Genomic DNA, 18,955 nt, shown 5'->3' with positions numbered 1-18,955 from the left:
GGGAACCCCCTTTGATTGTGTCTCCGGGAATTCCTGTGGCGCGATAAAGAGATTTTCTATTTTTACTGTGAAACTTTTTTTTTTTTTTCCAATAAAGTTTATTAGAACTGTGATTAACTGTTTTTAATTCCACTAGGGTACTTAAAATGCAGTTGCTCATATAATCGCCTGTCTGTGTGCAACTGAGAGAGGCAGTCTGTTATCCCGTGCCTCTGGCACGCTCTAATAGACATAGAGCCATGGTAAGCCTGCAGGCCTCTTCTTGGGGGCAATCCATCGACGTCCTGCCATCGTGTCGCGATGAGGTGACAAAGGGCGCATCCTCCATTTGTTGCTCCAAGTGGTTAAACGCCTGTGAACTCCAATCCCGGTTTTAGCAGCAGAATGTATATTACAGGCCGCAATTTGGGAGTAATGGTACGCCGATGTGTGCAAATGGGTTAAAAACTTATCAGGTTTGAGAATATATACAAATGGCATAAGTGGGCGGAAAAAAAAAACCTATGTGCATTTGAGGTACAGTATGAGTCAGTAGATTTCTATGGGTGGTGTATTATGAATCCGTAATCCACTCGAAATCCATGTATAGCATATGGCAGACTTTGCATGGGTTTACACTTTAGGATTTTATTAGTCTTCTGCTTTTATAGATCGAGATGAGCAATTAATATAAAACCAAATATTAACCCCTTCCCGCAATCTGACGGGACGGTACGTTGAGATTGCAAGTGCTTTCCCACAATACCAATTATTTGTCACCGTGTTAAGTGACACGGTGACAGCGTCCTGATCGCAGCTATCAGACAGTTAACGAGCAGGACTCACGGCACAGGATCAAACAGAATGGTCCCGTGCTAACAAGCGCTGTGATTGGCCAGTTAGTACTGTCTGGCCAATCACCGCGCAGGAGGCTTGTTTTGCCGGCATCTCCAGCTCTGACAAGTTCATTTCTCTCAGAGCTTGTCAAAGACGGTTGCCTGTGTGAAGGAAATGAAGTCATAACATCCCCCCCAAAAACCGCAATCTGCCCCTTTTCTGCCCACTACCCAGTGATCACCACCTTTGGTGCCCACTGGTCATCAAATATATAATTTCAGTCACCCAAAGTGCCCTTCTGCCATGCTGTGATCTGTGCCCAGCGATCACCTGTCGCAGTACCCAGTCGCCATTACCCTGCTGTGTCCCTAGATTGCCCACTGCCCGAGTTCCCTGTTAGGTAGCAATGCCATGTCTCATTTTATTTTTCCCCTGGTAGGTAGGGTACTCTTACTCATCGAATAACAGCAGGGATTCTGGTCACCGGCCTGTTCTCGTTGCTCAGTTAGGAGTTAGCAGTGTTTATTTTTTGGTAAAAAAATATAATTTTGTTTTTAGTTGCAATTATGGCAAGTATGGTATTTAGTATAGTATTCTAAAATCCTCCAATATGGCCAAAAGGGTCTTCACAGCCGAGTAAGCATGTCAAATGATGTGCTCCGATACAGACAGCGCGAGTGAAGGTGAAGTCCTCTTCGTCCACATCAAGTGCCTCAGTCTGCAACCCCCCCACTGTCGGCGCAGAAGAGCCGTAGGTCCTGCCCTGCCCAAGCTGACCTGGGTAGTTGCGGACAACTATACCCCACAGGTGCCTGAATTTACAGCCCCCTCAGGCATTCAATTTGATACTACGGGGTTCAGCCCCATAGATTATTTTAAACTTTTATTTTCTGACACCTTTTAAATTTAATGGTCCAGCAGGCCAACATATCTGCAGGTCAGTTCATATCCCAGAACACCGACTCTTATGCGAGAGGCCAAAATTGGACCCCCCCTTGAACTAAGTGGAATCGGGGAAGTTTTGGGGCCTATTTTTTAAGTTTTGGTCTCCTCAAAAAGACCAGTATTAGAGACTATTGGTCTCCTGATATTTTATATAATACCACCCTGTACCACACAATTATGAGCAGGACACGATTTGAAGCTATCCTGAAGTTCCTTCACTACAACGACAGTCCCTGCCCACCCCCACAATATACACCATATGAAAGACTCGCATATGGATCCTGCAGAATGCCCCTCTTCCTAGGGATTAATGGAAAAATTGTAAGGGAACTTGTTCATCCTTTGCTTGGCAAAGGATATCTATATCTGGACAACTTTTACAACAGTGTCCCATTGCTAAAAATTCGTCCAAATCCACCTTCGCGTGCAGAACAATCCGTAAAAATCCGAAGGGCCTCCCCAAAATTTTGCTTTGTCAGACACTAAAATTAAGAGAGAGCAGAGCTATCTGCAGCGATGATCTGCTGCTCCTGAAATATAAGGGTAAAAGGTATTTCCTTATACTGACCAGCATTCATGACAGCAGCTGCAGCCTTGTCCCTGTGCGTGGATCCACCACCCAAGTCCCCGAACTATTTTGCGTACAGGAGTACAACAAATATATGGGTGGTGTTGACCTTACTGATCAGGTCATAAAACCGTACAGCACCATGTGCAAGACGATGGTGTGGTATAAAAAGCTTTCTGTCAATCTTACACAGATTGCTTTATAAAACTCCTTTGTCCTCTGCAGATATGCCGGCAGTGGAGATACTTTCCTCCAATTTCAGGAAAAAGTTATTAAGGCCCTGATATTTGCTAACCAGGAAGGGGAGGGCAGTTCATCCGGTACTACGGTCAGCAGGATAATTCCCGACCAGCATTTCCCCACAGAAATCCCCCCTACTGAAAAAAACAGGCTCCCCAAAAAAGGTGCCAAGTTTGCACCAAGCGAGACCGTTGTAAGGACACCACATACCAATGTGAGACGTGTCCCAGAAAGCCCGGCCTGTGCATGGGACAATGTTTCAAAATATATCACCTCCTTGGATTTTTAATCTATTTATTCTTTATCCAAGTTTTCTGATTTTCTAATTGGTCATGACAATTTTTTTTTTCCAATTGATCAGCCCCATTTAAAATGTGCTCTTTTTTTAAAAAATTTGTAAAAACAAAACTAAATATTCTCACTATACCAAGAACCCGAGGGAGTGTCTATCTCACCTAGGTTGCAAATTTTGGTATGAAGAATAAATCCAGATGAGATTAGTTGTCTCGGCAAATCTTTTTTTGCTAAGGCCTTTTGATTTATTTTTTGGGCTGGATTTTATGGAATGGTGGGTAGGTTTGTAGTAGGACCTGCCAATCCCTCTCCCTCCATTGCGGGTTTTCCAGGTTCTCCTCAGTTACTAAAATTAAAGTAATTAAAAATTCTCACTATACCCCTAGATGAATACCTTGAAAGGTGTTACTTGATAATCTAAAATTTCTCACTATACCGCTAGATTAATTCTTTGAGGGGTTTAGTTTCCAAAATGGGGTAACTTTTCTGGTGTTTGTAATATTTTGACACCCCAGAGCCTCTGTTTTCATGACCGGACAGTAAATGCCACCATAGTAGGCCTCAAATGTTGCATGGTACTCTTTATATTCTGAGCCCTGCCATGTGCTCAAACTGTAGTTTATGTCCACAAATAGGGTATTGCCGTATTCGGGAGAAATTGCATAACAATGGGGCTAAAGCAACATTTTCTTTGAAAAAATTTTGTTTTTTCTTTGTTTACTGCCCACTCTCTGAAACACCTGTGGGGTCAAAATGCTCAATATACCACTTTAAAAACTCATTGGGGGTGTCGTTTCCAAAATGTGGTAACTTGTTGGGGGTTTCCACTGTACTGGTACCTTAGGGGCTCTTCAAATTCATCATGGCGCCTGAGAACGATTCCAGCAAAATCTGCACTCCAAATGGCGCTCTTTCCCTTCTGAGCCCTGCTGTGTGTCCAAACAGCAGTTTATGACCACATATGGGGTATTTCTGTACTCTGGAGAAGTAGCTTTAGAAGTGTATGAGTGTTTTTTCTTTTATTTGTTGAAAAAAAAAAAAAAATGTTGTGCTAAAGCTACATCTTATTGGAAAATGTAATTTTTCATTTTCACTGATGCTCACTACACCTCTAGATTAATGCTCACTACACCTCTAGATTAATTCCTTGTTGGTTGTAGTTTCCAAAATGTTTTTTGTTTTTTTGGGGTGTTTCCTTTGTTTTGGGACCACAAGACTTTTTTTAGATTATATTTTAGGCACCATGTCAGGATTAGAAGAAGGCCCTAAAATCCACTGGGTGCTCCTTTGCTTCTGAGGCCTGTGTTTCAGTCCATTCGCACACTAGGGCCACATGTGGGATATTTCTAAAAACTGCAGAATCAGGGCAATAAATATTCAGTTGTGTTTCTCTGGTAAATCTTTCAGTATTACAGAAAAAATGATTAAAATAGAATTTCTGCAAAAAAAAATTTGCAAATTTCCCTTCCACTTTGCTTTAATTCCTGTGAAACGCCTAAAGGGTTAAGACGTTTTAAATGCTGTTTTAAATACTTTGAGGGGTGCAGTTTTTTAAATGGGGTGATTTGTTGGGGTTTCTAATATACAGGTCCCTCAAATTCACTTCAGAACTGAACTGGTCTCTAAACAAATAGGCATTTGAAATTTTCTTGAAAATGTGAGAAAATGCTACTAAACTTATTAGCTTTGTAGTGTCCTAGAAAAATAAAAATGTTCAAAAATCGATGCCAATATAAAGTAGACATATGGGAAATCTGTCTTACAAGCAAATACATTTAAATTTCAAAAATAATTTTTGCTAATTTTCTTTACATTTATTCACTAACATGAAGTCCAATATGTCATGAGAAAACAATCTCTGAATCGCTTGGATAGGTAAAAGCATTCCAAAGATATTACCACGTCAGATTTTAAAAATGAGGCTCTGTAATTTGGTCCAAAAGTGGCTGTGACGGGAAGGGGTTAATAAGCTCCTATTGCCAGTGACATTTACACATTTAAATAAAAATGATCAGATGAAATGTAATTATAAAAAATATTTTTTCCATTCTGATTCTTAGGTCATCAGCATTTTTATGTAGTTACATATTGGAGCACAGTGGATTAAATTAGAATAGACTTAATGTGACTTCTTTTTTTTTTTACATTTCAGAAAAGATGAGCACACCAAATCAGACACCTCCGAAAGAAATAAGTAAAAATACTGAAAATGTAGAGGATCATAGCTATCGTCAGGAAAAGAAGAACAGAGCAACGCTCAGGACAACAGAAAGAGATCGCAAGAAAAATGTGCAATGTTCCTTTATGCTGGATCCAGTTTGTGGATCCTTGCCAAAAAAATCCATACCCGATGTTGATCTTAATAAGCCTTACCTCAGCCTCGGCTGCAGCAATGCCAAGCTACCAGTATCTGTGCCTGTTCCTATTTCTAGGACCACACGACAAACCTCAAGAACAGACTGCCCAGCTGACCGCTTGAAGTTTTTTGAGACTCTTCGTCTTCTGCTTAAGCTTACTTCAGTCTCCAAAAAAAAGGAAAGGGAACAGAGGGGTCAGGAAAACACCTCTTCTATGTGGTTTAATAGATCGAATGAACTCTTTTGGCTGGAGCTACAAGCCTGGCATGCCGGCCGCAGTATTAATGACCAAGACTTGTATCTTTATACAGCTCGACAGGCCATACCTGAAATCATTAATGAAATACTAACTTTTCGAGTAAACTATGGAAGACTATCTTCTGTCAGCAATGGGGGAAATCTCAATGGGCCTTTCTCGCAGGGGACATGTACCGACTCTCATGAAACTGTTGCAGGTGGTCCCTCAAGCTATTATGACCACATCCAGAAACAAAAAGTCTCTTTTGAGCAAGTAAAACAGATAATGGAACTCCTAGAGTATATTGAGGCACTTTACCCATCTTTACAAGCTCTCCAGAGAGACTATGAAAAATATGCTGCAAAAGACTTTCAAGCACGAGTGCAGGCACTCTGTTTATGGCTTAATATAACCAAGGACCTGAATCACAAGCTCAGGATTATGGGAACTGTTCTAGGTATCAAAAGCCTTTCTGACATTGGCTGGCCAGTGTTTGAAATATCTTCGCCGCGTCCATCAAATGGTCCAGAAGAGGAGGGCAATGACATGGAACAAGAAGGTGGTATGAGCACAGAAAGCTCAGGAACTTGTACAGAAGAAAGCGAAGAAGAAAAAGATGACATGGACAATATGTTGGAATCAAGGCAAGACTCTGATAACATAAACAGCAAATTAAAGTTTAACTTTATAAAAGAAGACAGCCCCCTGCAGAAATTAGACAGATTTGTGTCGGAGGATGACTCCTGTTGGGCATCTGCAGAGTGCAACCATGGCACTGGTTGTAGTATGGAGTGTTTGACTTCAATATACAGGCCATTTGTGGACAAGGCTTTAAAGCAAATGGGGCTGCGAAAGTTGATTTTAAGGCTTCATAAATTAATGCATGGCTCGCTTCAGAGGGCGCGCACAGCTTTGATAAAGACTGATCATAAATTAGAGGTTAGTGTTCATGGGCTTTAGAGATTGTATATTTCAATTGTCAATTTATTGTCACTTTTGAATTTAAAAGCTATTGATTGATTCCTATAAGTTTTCCAGCCATGACGGCAGAAACCTTGCACATTGTGACATTGCATATGACTTTGAGATCAATTATCAAGGTACAGTCATAATGTACTTATTGCTGCTGCCATCGCCGGTTCATCGATTTTCCTAATTCTTAGAACTTTGAGAAGGAATTATTCAATACATTGAACTCTACAATTGGTCTTATCTGCATATAAATGTTCCTGATCGGATGTGGCATTTAAATAGTCATCAGAAGGAAAACTTCATAAACACAACTTTACAAACTCTTAGGCCCCATACACACGAACGTGCTTTTGTGGCTGCAATTCCCCCGAAAATCCACGGGGGAATTGCTATGGGGCCATGCACACGACTGTAGTTTTTATGGTCCGTGCATGGCCCGGGAGCCCGCACCGCGGAAAGAACGGACATGTCTTATTACGGCCATCTTCTGCGGTCCGGGCTCATTGAGAAAATATTGGCCGCAGCCATGTGCATTGCCCGCGATTTGCGGGCGGCTTGCGGCTGACGGTCCACTGCCAGCCGACCCCAAAAATCACGGCCGTGCACATGGCTACGGTCGTGTGCATGAGGCCTTAATATTTTCCCTAACATTGTGGCTTTGTGTGGAATAAAAAAAAACATATTTCAGTGACATTATTTAGTAAAAAAGTTACTGAATATTTTTTATTTTATTTTTTTTATTATAAAGAATGATATTTTATTAAATTTAATATATTTTTCAGCCTGAAAATCTCTTCCATGCCCCTGTCTGCTAAAGAATAGAAACAAATCATTGTTTTTCAGATTTGGCTTTATTTCAAAAGAACGATTTTCAGAAATTGCACTTTGAAATAAAGTATGGATAATAGGGGAAATATTTAGTAGCATTATGAAGTTAGTCTGTACTTTTTGTAACAGATAAACACTTCTGTGATGTTAGATACAAACCCCTGAGGTTTAACTCAATTAAAAGTAATATCAGTCACTGCCTATTTTATGCCTGAGTATTTCTCTTGACAACGGAAGACAGCTGCTGTAGCTAAAAATCCAGATGTTCAAATAATATGGCTTCAAACCCATGACTTGATATAGACTTAAAGGACTAACTGGATTGAAATTTATATGTTTTGATGTTGTGTTTTGTGTTTTTATGAGTACAGTCGTCCGAATTCCCAGACCTCATGTTATGTTCAGATTATTTACCGGACCTGCTGAAGCAATCTTCTAGTTCCATGCAGAACTTTGAACCATCATGTGATCCTATCTCTTTAGAAGAGCTGAGTGCCATGGACTTGCCATCATTTGAGCCAGCCTTTTTGGTCCTTTGTCGTGTTCTTTTAAATGTAATTCATGAATGTCTCAAATTGAGATTAGAGCAGAGGCCAGCTGGGGAACCATCACTTCTGAGCATTAAGCAGGTTGGTATTGAATGTTTTCAAGATATTTGAGTGTTACTGAAAGGGTTTGAGTGTTTGGATCTTGATACGTGGACTATACAAGCGATAGCAAAAGTAAATCTTCCCTTTTGTAGGAGTCTTTCCAATATAGTTAAGGGGAAGAAGGATTGGACATAATGGGTTTCAACCAGCCAGTTTGATGGCCAAATAACAGTTTCATATAGTTGGCCAAATAACAATGCCATAGGGTTGCCTAAATAACAATGCCATGTATGCTACTACCACAATACACTGCCAAATCAAATGTATAATGCTATAGAACGGCAAATGACCGCACCGTACGGTGCTGAAATAATATCAACATGCAGTGACCAAATAACCATGGTCATAAATGTGAAAAATAATATTGCTATACAGTTGGAGTTATTATCTCTGGTAGTCTTGGGTGTTTTTGGGCTTGATATCCTACGTGATCTAAAACGTTCTAGGGGTTAATAACACTTGGGGTCTAGTTGATGAAGGGGGTTACATACTTGTTGACTTCTTAACCTCTCCAGGCTCCTTCTCTGTCCTGCAGCCTCTGAGTGCAGTACCATGTTCATCTTCCTTTTTCTGTACTGCACTGATTGCTACGATGTGCAAGGGATAGAGAGGACTGTGATGTTACATCCATGCAATTTTTCTTGTGATTGATATAGCACTGTTCCCCATCAATAAAGATATTCCTAATTAGGGCTGTATGATGCATCGAAATATTGATAGTATTTAGATACGGAGCACCCGGCCGCATCACATCATATCATGCTGATTGGGCAGGTATAGCAAGTGTGCCCGCGCGATCAAAAGCGGGGCAACGGCTGAAATAGACAGCCGTAGTTCTGCTCTTAAGGCGGGGATCAGAGAAATCTGTGAGGTACATGATTGGTTTAATTACTATTAATGTGAAGCAAATGGAGGATCAAAATTAATAATACCATGTGCCTCGCGTCAGAAAATGGAAGGACTTTAAATTTTTGGTTTTTTTTATTGTTGGAAAAGTATTGTGTTGGTATCGAGAATCACAATAATACACAAGGTATCGGTATCCAAGTCCAATTTCTGGTATCGTGATAACCCTAGCACTAATGTGGCACTTTGTGGATCATAAGTGCCCATGATGAGATTGGATACTGTCATGTGTAATCGGGAAATCCTCCTATTCTGGAACTAAATATATAGCTCTCACACAAAACCTCTTTATAGCAATCTGAATGCAGCAAAACTAGTGAAACTGGGTTTGAGCTCCATAACTGGAAAAAAGTCTGACCGTAGCGGTCGCTAGCCTTAAAGCTTTGTATGCCTTCTACAGTCTTTCACTGTAGTCCATACTCAAGCTTATGCAGTAGTGGTTAGATCACTAGTGGTTACACAAGCATTGTGTATGTACTTTATGCTCCATCGGAAAATAATGGTGTGATCTATTTCCTTTCAGTTAGTGAGAGAGTGCAAAGAAGTACTGAAAGGTGGACTGCTTATGAAACAATACTATCAGTTCATGCTACGAGAAGTACTAGATGATTTTCACAAGCCTGACTGTAATATTGATGCTTTTGAAGAAGACCTGCATAAAATGTTAATGGTAAGCGAATGAAATGCTCGAGATGCATTTTCAAATACATTTAAAAAAAAAATAAATATTTAAAACATGATATCCATAGCCTCCAGACAGTAATTTGAATGTAGGCAATTTACATATTTTTAATCCATCTCGCATATATCAATGTGTTTGAGTAAATCTAGCCCTGGCTACAGTCTAGTATTTCCACTGGGTAACTAACGTCCTTACAAAAATTGCATTTAGTTCTAAAGAGCAATTTCCAAAAAAGGACTTTTTCTGACCTCCGGCTTTGAAAGTGTAATACTCCGCAGTAAAGGGTTTGCCTCAAGTAGTGGGAATTATAGATATTTCGGCTCCTTTTTTACTTCAAAACTTAGATTTATGTGGTTTCAAACAAGTTTACTTGCTGTGCTAAGCAAAATAAATGACTCAACGGAGTATGTGTCCGCTCTAAGTCCAAAATAAAATCCATGTTTACCTTAATTAGTGTTGTATCCTATTTGAGACAGAATATTCACTCTAAGGCTACATTCAGACGAGCGTTGGCAACCTTGGATGTGAAAACCTGAAGCTTTCCACGTCCGAGGTGCACCTGTGCATGACGCGTTGTTACGGATCCCCCATAGACCAGAGTGGGATGCGTAACACGTAGTAAAATAGGACATGTCCCATTTTTTTTCACGGACCCTTCACACGCTTCGTTGAAACCACGGTTGTGTGAGCAGCCCCATTGAAATACATGAGTCCGTTGTTTTAACGGCCGTCACACAGATGTGATACACGCTCATCTGAATGAGTCCTAATGCTGATGCATGTAAAATACAAATATGCAGTGTTAACCAGGAGTTTATTCCTATTAATGAATTCCCATGAGCAATATGGTAATTCCCCAGATCCTTTTGAAATACAATTTTGTTTGATGTTCCAGCTATAGTAGAAGTGCATTAAAAAAATAAAATAAACCTGCATATAATTATCGAAAAAAAAAAATCTGGTAATTCTTAATGCAGATTTTTAAAAAATGCTATTTCGAAAGTCCAGAAGACTGAGCAGAAATCGTCAATTATGAGACTGCTTTGTGTAAAAAAAAAAAAAACAGTGGCCGTAACATTTATTTTTAAATGTTTTTCTGAAGAATCCCCACAACTAGGCCCCATTCACATTTTCGCACCAACTCCCTTGCATGTGAATAGGATGTCCGCAACCCCGTTCACATGCTATGGAAAAGTTTATGAGGAGATTTTTACCGGCACTGCAGAGAAAAAATAGGTTGTGGAAGTACGTAGTATGCTACTTCTGCGTATTGTGCATGGAAAATCTGAAGATTATCTCCATTGAATGATATTGGGGTACTTCCTCGCACAGATCTGCTGCACATTTGTGCAGAAATGCTCCAGTTTGTTTCAGATTTGCTATAAAAACGGCTGAAAATATGGGGGCTGAACGTCTCCAAACATCTGCCCATTGATTTCAATGGGGAAAACTGCAATTTGTTCCCACGGGGCGTTTTTTTTACACAACCGTTTGTAAAAACGGCTCTTCTTTGTATTTGGTGAAAATCTTTCAATATTATTTGGAACCAGATATTAAATCATGGTATGGTGAGAACACCCTGCTGATGTGATCTATGTAAACAGGTGAGAATGTTATATTGTAACTTTAAACTAAAGCAACTTTACCTTTTACCAATGCTAGGTGTACTTTGACTACATGCGCAGCTGGATCAAGATGTTGCAGCAGTTACCTCAAGCATCGCACAGCCTGAAAAATCTTCTAGAGGAAGAATGGAATTTCACCAAAGAAATTACTCCCTACATACGAGGAGGAGAAGCTCAGGCTGGGAAACTCTTTTGGTAGGAAAGTTATTTTGTATGTTTAGGACAAACTATAGCTTAGTCACTGGAATTTACACCCTTTATCTTCCGTTTGTGATTCATGACTAGCTAGCTCTAGTGGCTGCGTGTCAGCCAGCTTTTTGGAGAATGATCAACAGAAAAGTTGTCATAACTTAATCTAGTTTTATTTGCCATTATTAATATTAAAAAAAACAACTACTTGCTGAAGTCTTTATTTTCGGCTGTAATTTGCATGAGAGGGATCACCTCTGATAAGGTTAAGCTTCTTCTTTTGCTGTTGTCATACCCACAAACCACATCATCTTGGTCAACTTAGAAGTACTTGCATTTGATTTGTTAATAATGGCAGTCGAGATATTTAAAGTGTAGCTAAACGTTTGACAAACTTCTGACATGTCATAGTGACATGTCAGAAGTCTGGATTGGTGGGGGTCCGAGCACTCAGACCCCCACCAATCTCTAGAACGAAGCGGCTGAAGTGCTTGTGTGAGCGTTCAGCTGCTTCGTGTCTGTTCGGCTTTTTCCGGAAAGCCAATGTATCGGAGTACGGGCTCATAGACTTTCTATTGAGTCCGTACACGATACATTTATTTCCGGAAATAGCCGAACAGACACGAAGCGGCTGAGCACTCACATGAGCGCTTCAGCTGCTTTGTTCTAGCGATTGGTGGGGGTCTCAGTGCTCGGACCCCCACCAATCCAAACTTCTGACATGTCACTATGACATGTCAGAAGTTTGTCAAACGTTTAGCTACACTTTAAAGCTAATGTGATCCCCATATCTCGTCAAAGGAAACCGATATAAGTAGTTGTTTGATGGGGTCCCCACACCGCACTGAAGCAACATTCAAGATTATTTTTTTTCATAATTTGGAAGTAGAAAAATATTATTTTAACGGCGTGAATATAAAAAAAAAAGTTATTCTCGGCATAGTTTTTCTTGCTTATTTTTTTATCCCGTTCACGTCTCATGCTAAATAACCCGTTAGATTAATTCTTAAGGTAATTACGGTCGTTTAGATAACTAATATGTGTAGGTTTTTTGTTTTTATTTAGTGTAGGGGAAATAAAATATTTTATACAAAATAATGACACTTTATTTAATTTTTTTTGTTACTTTTTTTTTTTAATCCCATTAAGGGATAACTTTATTTATAACTTTATTTTTTACTAATAATGTATTAGCATACTCTTGTATGCTAATACATCATACTGTGTCACTATGACACAGGCTGCTGTTAGGGCAGCATATAGTGTGCCGGAACAGCAGGCAAACTGAACAGACAGCCCTGGGTTTCCAGTGATGCGGAAGTTCCCTTTAATCATGCCGCGGTCACGGACCGCGGCGATCAAAGGGTTAAACAGCTGGGGTTCGAATGTTTTCCAACCCCAGCTGTATTCAGCAGGCTCCTCTAAGATCAGGAGCTGTTAGTTAGAGCTCCTGCTTAGAGGATTAGCGCTCACCCGAGCGCTCAGCCTCATCTACAGCGAAGCCAAAAGACGTCGCTGTAGACTTAGGACGGGCACCGCCTGCCGTCAAAAGACGGTGGGTGATCATTAAGGAGTTAACCATTACTAACAGCTAGCAGTCCCACTAAAAATTATTATTCCCAACAGCTAGCCTTATTAAAGCTTACATAATTCTATTTTTTTTAGCAGACTTTTCAGAATAAGCGGTCTTGTGTTTTCATGAGAAATAACGCTTTTTCTGGGCATTAAATGACTATTATGTAGCATTTTTTAGCAGTTTTCCCCTTTGCAGACACTTCCTCTAATTCTCAGCATTCTTTGAGCTAGTGGATGAAGCCTAACTGCTATCATGTCTTCTATACACTGCACACAGAGAAGAGGAGACTCCTGCTCTCCTATCTCTATCACACATAATAAATAAATGTGTGTGTGTGTGTATGTATATAGGCATTATAAAGCAGTTGGCATCCGTGTAGCTGAGAATCCAGCACTTGGGTGGGACAGTAACACTTACCTGTAAGCTACCACATGTCTGTGTGTGTCTTTTTCACTCTGCTCCTTCTCCCTCTTCATAGACTTCTATGAGTTGAGTTGTGTCTGTGTCTCTTTCTTTCTCTTTTTCTTTCTTTCTCTTTTTCTCTTTTTCTCTTTCTCTTTCTCTTTCTCTTTCTTTCTCTTTCTTTCTTTCTCTTTCTTTCTCTTTCTTTCTTTCTCTTTCTTTCTCTTTCTTTCTTTCTCTTTTTCTTTTTCTCTCTCTCTCTCTCTCTATAGATTGGCCTCTGCTCTCTTCTCCCCTCTTGTGAAAAGACACCACCTAAATTCCTGCAGTCTGCCTCTGCTCTGTAACTAGAGATGGATTTTGCTTGACAGCAGGGGGTGGACATCAGATTACAGGAAGGGAGATACCTAGTGGCTGTAACTTCATACAAAATGTAGTTTTAGCCACGCGAGTTCTAAAAATTGGTACATAATCCAAGAGCTTTGAACACTCTTTCTCTGGCTTCATGAAAGTGTTCTTTCTAGGCTCCGCTGCTTTCAATAACTGATCTCCTGTGGAAGACATGCAGATAAAGTTGACTAGCCTTATCAAGGTCTGATCATTTTTCTTCCAATGCAGGGGTGCACAAAACTGCAGGGGCCATACGCAGCCTGCGATGCTGTTCTGTGCAGCCCCCGACCATCACAACACAAATAGCATGGCTGTATAAGTTAGTATAGCTCTTCGGACCCTGCACTAGGCGTAACGCAGTGCATCAGCAGTGATATTCTATGGTATTCCCATCTGAGACACTTTTGGCATGTCCCTTGATTCCTCGTTCGATACTCCAGAGAGAAGGAGATTAGGTGGCTGCACATGCATTTATGCTGCTCTTTCCATTGTAGTTTATAGGAGTTTCGAAACTCTCGGCTATTTCTGTGTTTCTCCCTATAGTATGGAGTCCCAAGGTGGACCCTCACCTGTCATTTATGGCATATGCGGTTGATATGCAATAATTGTGCAAGGTGGCGATACTTCTTTAAGCTTTATTGAGGTCCTTGGGAGCAGTGCAAGGACCGTAAGTACAAACTAGAAAAAAAAATGGTTTAAACCATATCTAATCGAAATCCCAAAATATGCAGTGAATATACTGCACGGTGCAGTTTCAGGAAAATGAAATATGCAGAACAAAAAAAAGAGAGTCCAGAAACAAAGCGGGCCCTCCTTGGGATAATTAATAATTGATATAAATTTTAATTAAATTCTATTGGAATTCTGGAGTATAAATTTATAGAAAAAGGTTTGGGTAGAAATACTTTCTCCAAACAGAATGTACACATTTCATTAATTTAAAAACACCTCCTGGCCAGGATACAAATACGTTCCATTTCTATAAGGGTATGCGCGCACACATACTCAAAAACGTCTGAAAATATGGAGCGGTTTAGCTGTTTTCAAGGGAAAACCGCTCCTGATTTTCAGGCGTTTTTGAAGCTGAAAATGAAGCTTAGAGCTTCTTTTGAGGCGTTTTTCATAGTGTTCAATTGAAAATCAGCTCCAGAAAACGGCTCAAGAAGTGATATGCTACTTCTTTTTACGGAGCGTCTTTTTACGCTCCGTTTTTTAAAATATTAACTAAATGCTGTTTTTCCCCATTGATTTCAATGGCCAGATGTTTGTAGGCGTTCAGCTTCCGTTTTTTGAGGTGTAAACGCCCCGAAATGCGCCTTAAAACACTGCATCTGAACATACCCTAACAGTGCTTCCAAAACCTATCCCGTTCTATGTAAGGTAAAATACATCTATCACCGATAATATGCAATAGAAAAAGGGGGCCCCATTCATTGATTTTATGCAAATAGTGTGGAAGAGATCAGATGAGTATTTTTAAAGAACCTAGCAAAACCTTTCTCTTGGTTCCAAAAAACCTCTTGCCTATGTTCACACCTGCGTTTTTTTTTGTGTTCCGATATTTCAATCATAAATTGGCACAATTAGTCCATCAAATGCAATGGTAATTTTGTAGAAACGGCAATGTTAACTTTATATCCATTTCATACTCATCTGCTCGTGGTCTTAACATTCAAAGATCATACACCAATGCAGCAAGGGTGCGCTTTGTATTCTTCCTTTTTAAGTTGCGTCCTATTTCCAGGAACGATGGTAGGTGACAGTATGTTTTTGACACGGTACGGTCAGATTTCTCACCACCTAAAGCTCCCAGTGGATATCCGAGACCGCCACGAGGATACGCTTATGCCTCAGACCAGTCTCAATGATCATTTTGATTATGGAGTTTTTACCTCCAAATACTCGGGGCAGCCAAGAGGACAAAAATAAGGGGGAAGCAAAGTCCAAGAACAGCATATATTGCCAGGAAGGTTGGATAAAAGTCGTATTGTGCTGTTTCCCATGTGGTGCTTCAACACCGCCGGAGATTGCAAGGCGTGGTTGACGTCACTACCTGCTGTGAGCACCTTGATTGATCAGCTGACGCGTTTAATCCCTGTCCGGGATTTCCTCAGAGCTATTCAGTAAATTGAAGAGAATACGGCATCTTTATAGTGCCGTGCTTAAAGGGAACAAGTCCCAGATTTTCAATATACAACAAAATAATGATTCCTTTACAAGGATTTATACCAAGATGTAAAAAATTATGTGAATTTCCCGGGTCCCCACCAGCCAGAGGCAAGCCCAAGACTCCATCAAGATGGAATGCCCAATTCTTATTGTAAGGGGAATAAATATCCTGTGAAGGGCCTATAAACGAGAGCTGAGTAACTTAAGGTCTGCCTCAGGATGGCAGGGAGTGAGTCCACCGCTTGAGGCAGTAGGACCGGGTCCCCACCAGCCAAGTACAAGCCACATTGTCAGTACAATGTGGCTCTTAGACCAGAAAAGTTTGTGTACCTCTGTTCTAAGGCACGTATCACAAGGTGCATCACTTAGTATATATCAGAGTTCACATGCTGCAGCTGCAATGCTAGTGATGGCATAGATTTGCGGGTAAAACGGCTGTTTACCTGCAATCCCGCCCGGCCATTAACAATCAATTTGAAAACTGTGCCAATTTTCGGCAAAACCGTATGTTGGCTGCGGTTTTGGCCGCATAGCGGCCACACCATTGGCGCAAAGTGTTATCTCCGCCTAATCGTTAGTGAGTGTTCACTGTAATGGAGCTTCATGTGATAACACAATTAAAATATTTCCTGGACCTTCGTGCTTTTAGCAAGGCAGGGAGTAAACTACTTGAGGTTTTCTGTTCTACATCAAGTAACGATTTACCTACTAGCTGGTACCATCGTTAGTGGATGATCCTAATCTGGAATCTTGTGTTTTTAGTGATATAGCAGGAATGCTGCTGAAGTCCACAGGGAAGTTTCTGGACTCTGGGTTACAGGACAGCTGTAATGAGTTTTGGGCCAACACAGACGATAGCAGTGTCTCTGATGAAATAAGGTAAGTGTGGAATTGTGGAAAGCATTCTATTACTGTCATAGAATCAACATTTGCTTTCTTAATATTACACATATTCATGTTAAAGGCTGTTATTCGGATTTATGCATATCTGACTGACTTAGCAGGATTCAACTTTAACCCCTTCACCACTGCCATAGGGCTATATACGTTCCAACTTCCGATGCCTCGTGCACTTATCACGCGCGCGTGTGCGTGTGTGCGCGTATATAGACATTGACCGCCTGGAACAGGGTTTAACGAGTGCAGTATTGATTCAGTGTGAGCAGCGCTGCACTCATGTTGGCCGGGGAATACATCCCCCACTGTAGATAGCGCCACACACCCCCTGTAGGTAGCGCAAAACCATCTGTAGATAGTGACACCTAAGTTCCCTTTAGGATCAGAGTCCCCAGCCAGCGCTCTGGTCGAAGATTTCCCTCCTAGAGGGAGTCCCTGCCGTCTCTCCATCCCCGCTGTAGATAGTACCACCCCCCTGCTATAGATAGCGCCACCTAAACTCCCTCTAGGAGCGGAATCCCCGGTGTCAGATCGCACTGGCCGGGGAGTCCGCTTCTAGAGCGAGCCCCTAATGTCACATTACAGTTGGACAGTGACTTTAGGGGCTCTCTCTAGTACTCTCTCTCGCTACTGGAGAAGCCCCTGGCATCAATATCCATATATGGACAGTGACGTCAGAGGCTACTCCTGAAGCGGAATCGCCTCTCTGGCAGGGGATTACGCTTCTAGGGTTAGCCCCTGACGTCACTGTCTATATATGGACAGAGATATCAGGGGCTCCCTGTAGGAGCGGATTCCCCTGCCAGAGGAATTCTGCTCCTACAGGGAACTACAGTGGTGCTATTTACAGGAAGGGGGTGCTATGTGCAGGGGGGATGTTGCCATCTACATGGGGGCGTGCTATTTGCAGGGGTTATGGTGGTCTACTTGGGCACTGTAGCATTATATGGGCACTGCCTAAAGGTGACACTGTGGTGCTATTTACATGGTCACTGTGTGTGGCACTATGTAGGCTCTATCTACAGTGGGAACTGTGGCACTATGTGGACACTTGCACTATTTGCAGTGGGCACTATCTGTGGGCAATGTGGCACTATCTAGAGTGCTTTTGCATCACTGTCTACATGGGCACTGTGGTGTTTTCAGGGGGTTGAGAATAAATAACTTTTTTTCTTAACATCCATGAACATCGGATGGCAAATAGCGGTGAAAAAAGGTCAGACGGCCGGGAAATGGATTCAAATTTTGAGACACATTGATGCAAAACAGCCGTGAAAAACTGTTGTGAACTCCCCTTTTTGTATATAGCCTTTATAGCCCTCTTCACTCTCCACTCACAGCGATCCAGGGTGACGGAGAGAGAAGACTAATTGTTACTGCTCTAGTGTGTGTGTGTGTGTGTGTGTGGATGTGTGTGTGTGGATGTGTGTGTGTGGATGTGTGTGTGTGGATGTGTGTGTGTGGATGTGTGTGTGTGGATGTGTGTGTGTGGATGTGTGGATGTGTGTGTGTGGGTGTGTGTGTGTGGGTGTGTGTGGGTGTGTGTGGGTGTGTGTGGGTGTGTGTGGGTGTGTGTGGGTGTGTGTGGATGTGTGTGTGTAGATGTGTGTGTGTGTAGATGTGTGTGTGTGTGTGTGGATGTGTGTGTGTGTGTGTAGATGTGTGTGTGTGTAGATGTGTGTGTGTGTGTGTGTGTGTGTGTGTGTGTGTGTAGATGTGTGTGTGTGTGTGTAGATGTGTGTGTGTGTAGATGTGTGTGTGTGTGTAGATGTGTGTGTGTGTGTGTAGATAGGTGGATCTAGATAGGTGGATCTAGATAGGTAGATGTAGATAGGTGGATCTAGATAGATAGATAGGTGGATCTAGATAGATAGATAGGTGGATCTAGATAGATCTAGATATAGATCAATATATAAAACATTTCAAAAGTGTTTTTCCCAATTTTTTTGTGATTTGTCTGCTCATAATAAAAATGAAAACCCCAGAATTAATTAAACTAATCTAGAAAATGAAAGCCTTGTTAGTCTTGTAAAAAAAAAATAAGTAAAGATAGTTGTGATATTCAAAGCAGTTGCAAAGATATTATGGTATAAAGAAGTGCATATCCGAACGAAAATTTGACCTGGACACGGGCATCAATGACCTCTTGGTCATGAAAGTGTTAAATCCAGAGCACTACATTTTTTAAAGTTTTAGTTTAGTATGGCCGCG

General features: G+C 41.1%; 1 protein-coding gene across 4 annotated transcripts in view; it reads left to right on the top strand.

Moving 5' to 3' along the window:
* Window positions 1-18,955, top strand: part of MAP3K4 (mitogen-activated protein kinase kinase kinase 4) — a 192,361-nt gene that overhangs the window by 103,617 nt on the left and 69,789 nt on the right. For all 4 annotated transcript variants that reach the window (XM_075862556.1, XM_075862557.1, XM_075862558.1 and 1 more), the window contains 5 exons: window positions 5,016-6,397; window positions 7,630-7,887; window positions 9,338-9,484; window positions 11,159-11,316; window positions 16,610-16,726. In XM_075862556.1, coding sequence (XP_075718671.1) covers window positions 5,016-6,397; window positions 7,630-7,887; window positions 9,338-9,484; window positions 11,159-11,316; window positions 16,610-16,726 — 2,062 coding nt within the window. The remainder of the gene's footprint in view (window positions 1-5,015; window positions 6,398-7,629; window positions 7,888-9,337; window positions 9,485-11,158; window positions 11,317-16,609; window positions 16,727-18,955) is intronic.

This window comes from Rhinoderma darwinii, chromosome 4 (genome assembly GCF_050947455.1).
Source record: "Rhinoderma darwinii isolate aRhiDar2 chromosome 4, aRhiDar2.hap1, whole genome shotgun sequence".
In the NCBI taxonomy this organism is placed as follows: Eukaryota; Metazoa; Chordata; class Amphibia; order Anura; family Rhinodermatidae; genus Rhinoderma; species Rhinoderma darwinii.
Note: the sequence above shows the minus strand (reverse complement) of the source record. Positions and strands in the feature narration are given on the sequence as shown.